We start from the raw sequence: 8,206 nt of genomic DNA on the forward strand, positions 1-8,206 counted from the left end.
AGCAGGTGCATTTCAAGTGCAACTCTATTCAAAGACAGTAGCAGCAGTACCACAAAGTAGAGCTGTAGATGTAGCCCTTCACAGTTTTCCAAAAGAATCATTGTCTGTGTCTGGGGTATATCCTTACCCATGTTTCTTGTCTGGAGTAGATTCACTGAGGTGTACAAGTCTAGCTTTAGTGAATTATCCAAGACCTATTCAGTGCTATATTATAAATTTGCCTGGTATTCTCAATAACAATCCAAGCAGGAAGCTTTTCATGGTCTAATTCTCATAATTCTTACAGTTAGCGCTAGTTTGGACTCTTGTGATCAGATTTCAGCGACAGATAACAGAAAGGCTTTTGTATTTTTTAGGAGAACCAGTAGCAAACTCTCTTCTTGATTTATGTGGACTTGGGAGTCAGAACTGAAGTGCGAAAAGTGAGGTTTTTCTTTAAAGTCTTTGAACCTTGAAATTAATTAATGATGAGGTCTGCATTGTTGCTTGCACTAGGGATAAAAAGAGGAATTAAAACTTTATGATTGCTAAATGACCAATTTTTATTCCTGGTGTTTCAAACTACATATGTGCTAAGAGGCTTCCATAGAACAACAAAAAATGAGAAGCCCACAAGAAATGTTCAGTCTGACTTAAAATGAGACAAAATGGTGATAGTAAATAGATTAACAAATGGTGAAGCTGGTTATAGTGGGGGAAAAAAGGCAAAAGACAATATTAAATGTACATGTATCCTGTCAGTACTGTTCTTTTAAATTTGGGCATGAAAAGTGCTCCTGAATAATTTGGTGAAACAATACACTGACTTGGGAGAGTAAAGGAGTCTTCTGAGTACTAGAGCTGAGTCAGTGGGTATATGAGGTGAACAAGGAAACTGGAGAAATATGAACGCACAATCAGGAATGGCAGTTTTTTGAGTGGAAGGGTTAAAAAGGTTGCAGTAGGAGACCAGGTAAGCTAGATAAGCCTGTTTTGAGACAGTGTTAAAAACCTAGGAGAAGACTTCTCTAGCTGAAAGCTTGTCCTTTTTTTTGTTTTGTTTTCATCAGTTGATATAACAGAGGACATTACCTTCCCGTAAGGCTGTCTTATATCCTTACACTGTCGTGAGTGCTAGAACACTATGGCAGATCTTTTGTTTGCTTTGGACAAGGTGTGTAGATTCAGTAAGCAGCAGCAGATGTTTAAGTCGATTGAAAATTTAATTGTTAATAGACGTTAGAGAGCCAAATTAGCTTATAGAACATTCCTTTTTGCTTTTTGCTGCTGCAGGATGTACAGTCTCTTGTGTATATTCCTTCCTCTTCTGTGTTTGTACCCATTCCTGGCAGCAGTAGTTCACAGCTGTTGGAGTCAGTGTGGTCGTGAGGTGTCTGTCTGGCTGGAATTGCCTGCAAAACTGACTTGCTCTTGAAAAGCGGCTCCTGTGGAGAGGAAAGTAACATCTTGGGCTTTGCTTGTCACCATAGTTTCATTGAATCCTCTGTAGGATCTTGAGAGTCAGTACAGTCATAGAATACATGTTTCTTAAAAGAATTAATTTTCTCATAGACTGTGATGCTCTGCAAAAACTTTTGTGTACGGTATACTCTGTTAATGCCATACTGACCTATTGTTCGTTCCTAAATAGGCTGGAAAACCTATTAGGTGAATCCATGTCCTTTAGTGTGAATTGGGTAGGAAATGCCTCTTGAATTAGTTGTAGGATTTTCATGTAAAATGTTGTCTAGAGCAGAACACCACAACTTTAATTTCTATAGCCCATGCTTTCTGCTGTGCGTGCAAGAAAGACATCTTGTTTAATATTTTAGTGCATCTTTGTACTGGTGATAAACAAAAATAGGAGGATATGGGACAGCTCCTCTTCTCTGTTCTTCCAGCCCAATTCGGTAGATTGAGCCAGCAGCAGAACTTGATGCTGAGTTATTGCAGCAAAGTATGTTGTAGTGGATTAATTTATTAGCCTCAAATGGGGTTGTTATGGAGTGTGAAAGTTTTAAATTAATGGAATATTTTACACTGTTTTGATGATCTATGGCCATTTCGGTTAACATTTTATTAGTTGTTGTTGGTAAAGTTGTGACTGTGCATGCCTCATCTTAAAATAAGAAACGGGATGCTGAGAATACGCTTATTCCTGGGAATGCCTGTTCGACACTGATCAGTAAGGAACACTGTAATCGCCCACACAGGGAGGATGCATCTCACACTACCGTACTCTTTAATGCAGCAAACAAAGGCATAACAAGGTCCGAAAGTTAGAAAAATGTCAAACTAGAATTACAGTATAACTTTTGCAACGGTGAAGGTAGTTAACCATGGGTCTGAATTGTCGAGGGATGGAGGTGGAATTTCCACGACTGGAAGATGTAAAAAGAAAAAAGAAAAAGAAAACCATGCAATGTTAATCTTATATTTTAATTCAGCCACAGATTGGTTTGTAAGCTCAATACAGGATTTCCAAGATAAAGTTCTCTAAAGATTGTGTTGTACATGAAGTCAGACTATGTGACCACAAGAGTTTCTTCTGACCCTAAAATTACTGCCAAATAGAAGAGCTGGTTCCATTCCTTCTTTCAGTGATGGGGCCTCCCCTATCTCTCACTCCTCAGCATAATCTCCAGGGGTGAGCAGCAGCAGGTACCTAGCTCATATTGCTGTTGGAGATTAGTAGGAATCAGCCTGAAGTACCTCCATGAGGGTAGATGGACGGTACATGCAGTGCTGCAGGTCTCAGCCCCCTTCCTGATCCTTCTTTCTGGTGCTCTTTCTGATGTCCTTAGCTCTTGCTCTGGCACTTTGGTGCCTCTTACTCCCAGTTGCTCTCTCCTTGGGACGTGCCCTGGTTTCCTAGCTGAGCTTCTAGCTTCCAGCGATGTTTCTGCTTCACCTTCCAGGTTTCTATTTCTCTCCACTGGCACCTTGATCTTGGTTTGTAGCACAGGCAGTTCCTGCATCTGAACGGATGTCAGCCAGAGGCAGGAACTGGACCCTCCAAGACTTGGTCACACCGCTTCATGCTGTATCAGCTGAAATGGAGGTTACAGTGGCTCAGGGAAAAGACCCATCCTGCTTTTGGTGGGAAGCTGAAGATGGGTAGTATGGGGGGAAGAAAACCATTTGGGAGGAGTGAGGCAAATATACACTACAAATCTCTGACCACTACAGAGCTGACTGGGCCAGTCTTTTTGGTATTTTCATGGTGGCAGCGCTATTCTGTTTAATTGTTTAGCAGACAAATGTGACTGCCAGCATCAGTGGGTCAAATCTGCTGGTAGGTGTCTCTTCTCCAGCTATTTGCCTTCATTTCCCAGCTTTAGAAGTGCATGGCTTTTGCAAAGTGTTGTTTCCCATGGCTAAGTTTACATTTTAAATCCATCTCTGACTGGGTCTTGGTACAGAGTTCTTGCTGGTACAATCTTGCTGATTCTGGCTGTTACCTCTCTGACAATGCTGTGGTAGTAAGCAACTTCCTGTGACACCTGGAAAAATTAGAAATGTGTTTTATATCTCAGTTATCCAGAGAAGACATCTCTTTTTTTCAGGGTGTATTACTTCACAGCAGCTAGGATCTTTGCTTTCTTTGGGGCAGGAGAAGGTTCTTTTGCAAATGCAAAATCCAAAATCATAAGTGAAATATGTGAAATAATACAGGAAAAAGGGTAGAAAGAAAAGTTTGAGAGGTTACTGAAAGTAGCAGATGAAGCGTGAGGGTTAGAGTGTCACCCAGTATGGGGTGGGAGGGAAGGGTGGAGAGATCCTGGCAAGGATTCTTCAAAACAGGCAGTAGATGTTTCCCCTGGACCTCATATTAATTGTACTTTGTCTGTTAATTGTTTGTTGTCTTCATAGTTCTTTGATTTTTTAAATTATCTGTTCTTCCTTACTTCTGCTTCCATATATAGTGTTGACTGTATATTTTTTGCTTCCTCCTCCTCCTTTCTTACATATTATATCCAGCCTTTGTTTCCACCTCTTCAGCCTTCTCTGCGCTGTGCCTTCCTCCATAGTCCCTGGATTATGTCTGTGCTATTTCCTGGCATTTTATTATAGTAATAGTTTGGGAGGTGCTAGCAGAAAAGCTTGTTTTTGTTTAGAACCATTCCAGACCTGTTCCCTGGCCTAGCATGGTAAGAAGGGATATTAAATAATAGAAAACTTTGAGTCTGCTAAGAGAATTCAGGCTTCGTTTATTCGTGGACTGTATCATTAAAGAGTTGTGAATGTGCGAGGTTCAATATCTCATATAATGTGTGTGGCTACTTGTTTGCTGCTGCCGTGGCCAGTGAAGTCATCGGTGGTATTTCCCAAAGCCTTTATCACAGGCCTCAGACAGAGACAGACTTTCTCCGTAACGAATTTTAGATGAGAAAGGGAATTACATTTCTTCTGTTTCCCAGAGAAGTATTATCGTGAAGGTGTTTTGAAGTGCATCATACAGGACATTTAATAAGCTTGTCTTGGGGAGATCAGAATTATGTGGGGTATTTTGTTGCTGATCCCACCAGCTCAGAGATGTGGGGACGTTTGTTCCTTTGAGGGCAAGCGAAGGAGAACAAAAAGCAAATTAAGGATTTCTCCTTTTCTTCCACAGATGTTGTCAACTTGGATCTGAAGTCTACCCTCAGGGTTCTATACAACCTGTTCACAAAGTACAAGAATGTTGAATGATCCTGGAAGCTGCTGAGATCTTCACCCTTCCAATGCCCTTGGGCAGAAATTACAATAAACACACCCTCTGCACGCTCCCTTTGTGCCTTATACTATACTTCATGCATTCTTTCTACAGTTGATGTGGTCTCTCTGTAGCTGTTTGTATGACAATCCCACTAAAAATAATGCATGTGTATTCTCTAGGTCACTTGAAAATGTGTAGCTATTTCACACCCAGAAGATACTGTTGGGTCTGTTGTTTGTTATGATCAACAAATGTTCTTTTTGATAAAGGAAATATACCACTAACTACTTTAATATGCAGGGAAAACGTGAGACTTTCCGCATGGCTGGAGACTCTTTGATTCTACAGTAGACTTTCTTTTGCGTATTCCTTGGTTGCCACTGGCGTTTGAAGATTTTTCTAGGCTTGAGTGTTAGCAATAGAAAATCAGCATTGGAATTTATTTAGAAGCTGAGCCTTTTCAGTTAAATAAGATTTCGTGTGTTCTGTTGGGTGGGCGGGGCTGAGGGCAATTACAGGCACTATCTGAAGCTAATGGCAAAAGCTTCAGGTTTTGTGTTAACCTCATACTACACAGTGTTATTCCATTCTGTGTTTACACAGAATAAGTCTTGCAATGGGATGACCATCTAATCTTTTGATGTCTATTTTTTTATTTCATCTCCTATCTAGGATAAATTTAGTTGCTAGGGCCACTGTCATCTGTTAAGCATGCAGCTTCAATCAGGTCGGTCAGGAGCTGGTCAAATAGGCATAGGCTGGATTAATGCATTTTGCCCCTGGTCCTTTCTGAAACAAACATGGGGAATAACGAGTTTGGCAGTTTAAAGGCCAACTCTTCATTTCATGTAGCTGAGCTAAAGGGTCAGATTAATTCCTGTTGGAGTTATTGGCAGCTGTACAGTTCTGGAGGTCAGGCTTCTATAAATGGAGTTTTATGTATTTTCTTTCTTAAAGACTAAAACTGAGTTCCTGTGTAAATAAGAGCTTGCCTGTACTTGTGGATTGCGCTGGGTTATGCAAGCCATGTGGTATACGTAGTGCAAGCCAATGGTTAGCACTCCTTCAGTGATCAGTTATGCTTTAAACTAATTTCATCGACTTGCCCTGTGCCATCCCAAGAAATACTCTGCTAGGCTCTGGTCTAGTCTTGTAGTCTTTTAAGCTGCTACGGATTTTAGTGGGAATCCGTTTTAAAAAAAGGATTGCTGTGTTTATCCGGTAGAGTCTAGTTACTTCATAGTACTTAACAGGTTTCATCTGTGGAGCGGTTCCTGGGTGGTGATGTGCAGGTGTAGCGGTGCGTACAAGTCCTTGAGTCCTGTTGTAAGTAGGTGTCCTTTTTCCCTAAAAGTGGATTTCTCATGCAAAACTTCATTTGCCCTACTGAGTTCAAGGGGAAACTTGCTATTTGAATGGTATTTTATGATTGGGATTGTTTTTTCGCCTTCCCTCCTTAAGTTTTTTTTTTTTTTTTAATGTCAAAGGGAGGGAAATGGGCTTCTACTTCTTTGTTTCGTATTTTTGGGTTCTGGTTTCTAGTATTTGATTTATTTGGGTCACCTCCTTTCATACCTCGAAAACAAAGATGGAAGGAAGTTGCTCTTTCTTTCCATTAAAAGTTCAGGTCTCATCTACCCTGTGAGGTTCTGTGGGGAGTCATTGCTTGTCTGTACTTTAGGAGGGAGCTGACCTCTTGCTGTTTATGCAGAGACTAGTACAATTGGACCTGAATTTCAGATGGGCGCCACTAGACTCTACCATGACGCTGGCAGTTATTACAGAGGAGACTTGCAGAGGCACTAAGGCCTGGTCGGCCAGCTCTCCTGGCAAGTTAATGAAATTTGTCTAACTTCCGTGCTGTGAAACAGGGCTGTCATGAGGCTGGAAGGAGATTGAACTGAAAGGCCGTGCAAACTTTTAGTTTAATGCAGTGTTATTTGTGGGAAACAAGTCTTTTAAAGAGCTGTCATTCCACCCACCTCCCTTCAGCTGATGTGGAAGTGCCAACGCTGTTGATATTCTCTGGGTTGCTGGGAAAGACCTCCAGAGAATCTAGTTTTTGAAATGGCAAGCAATATTAATATCAAAAGCACATGGAAAGTAACAAGAGGAGATAGATAAGATCAGTTTGGGTCTGGGAGGGAGGATAGCTGTTTCTGAGGTGGGGATTTAACAGCTGGCATCCGCATTGCATGTGAGCAGATGTGAACATACCATCGAGTTTTAAAAGAGTCTCTGTTTTGTTTAATTAGGCATTTCTGGTCACTGTAGAAACCTGAGTCTCCCCTCTACAACCTGAGGCATGGGTACCTTTTAACATTCCTTACATTAATATCCCTGTCAGTCAAGACTGCAGGCTTGATGCCCTGGACAGATTTGGAGCAGGTGTCATACCCTGTTTTGTTATGTTTTTAAGTCTGTTGATAAATGTCGCATAGGGAAAATACAATTTTCATTCCTTAGCTCCTTGCCGTCTAGCCAGGTCACTCTTCTGTAGATGCTGTATTTATTGTTAACCAGATTGGGAGCAGTGTGGATTTAACTTTACTGGCGCTTTGAACAGTCCAGTTTACAGGAAGAGCAGTGTAGGTAAAGCTTCTCGAAACACCTGTTTTTGTCAGGCCTTTCTCTTACATATGCATATACTTAGTTTTTTTCCTCTCAAAAAGATGAGTCAATGTTAAAAATGTTATTCATGAACTCTTTGTGTCACTGGAGTTTTAGATATGTTCCCTGGGTGCCGGTGGGGTAGGTCTGAGTCCTGTTGAGTTCATATGGAACACTGAATGCTCTGCAGCACTAAAGCTTCCACATTTGTAAGTACTTAATGAATGTCTGTCTTTTCCAGTCCATACAACTTGCCTTTTAGGTGCATCTGCTTGGCACACTTGGTTCCAGTGAGCTATATTACCACAGAAGCCCAGATACTCTTCAGCTGCGTCCTGTTTCTCAAGATGAAAAACCAACAGTGGCAGATTTTTTTTTAATCGGTTTAAACTTTATAGAACTTTTTACCCCTCTTCCCCACACCCCTGTGCTTTCAGTATTAATGTATTTTTTAAGACTCTTTTCTACTGTTTTTAACAGTGTTTACTCTGAATTTCTAGCTACTAAAAACCAGCCTCGCAGATCAAATTCTGGACTTGTCATATGCTGGAGACATCCAGCTTTGCGACAAGAGTTGTGTACTGTAAGCAAGTTACAATGCAATGCTATGTTTGCTAAAAATCACAGCAGGAGTGTTGTGCATGGTTTGTGACAGTTGTACTATTTATTCAAATAAATAAATGATGATCACTTGGTTTTCTACATCTGTTTTTTTTGGCTAAGTGGACCTTCTCTGTGGGAAGAACTTTTGAAAGGTGGGCTTCAGCTGCCTTCTTCATCAAGGGTCCTAGATACATGATGATCTATGTCGACCTAGCAAAGCAGCGTTCTCAGGTTTCTGGCCCTGGTACAGGTGATGGGATTGTATGGGCAGACACAAATGAGCTTTTCTGTAGGTTTCATCTACTTTTCGTTTTA

The 8,206-nt window shown here is 41.0% G+C and overlaps 1 protein-coding gene across 5 annotated transcripts in view; it reads left to right on the plus strand.

Annotated features, from left to right (window-relative positions):
* PARVB (parvin beta) overlaps positions 1-7,990 on the plus strand; it is a 65,418-nt gene extending 57,428 nt beyond the window's left edge. For all 5 annotated transcript variants that reach the window (XM_054192383.1, XM_054192415.1, XM_054192391.1 and 2 more), the window contains exon 13: positions 4,595-7,990. In XM_054192383.1, the coding sequence (XP_054048358.1) occupies positions 4,595-4,671 (77 nt within the window). In that variant the 3' untranslated portion in view covers positions 4,672-7,990. The remainder of the gene's footprint in view (positions 1-4,594) is intronic.
* Positions 7,991-8,206: the final 216 nt, after the last annotated feature.

Source organism: Rissa tridactyla, chromosome 1 (genome assembly GCF_028500815.1).
Source record: "Rissa tridactyla isolate bRisTri1 chromosome 1, bRisTri1.patW.cur.20221130, whole genome shotgun sequence".
NCBI lineage: Eukaryota > Metazoa > Chordata > Aves > Charadriiformes > Laridae > Rissa > Rissa tridactyla.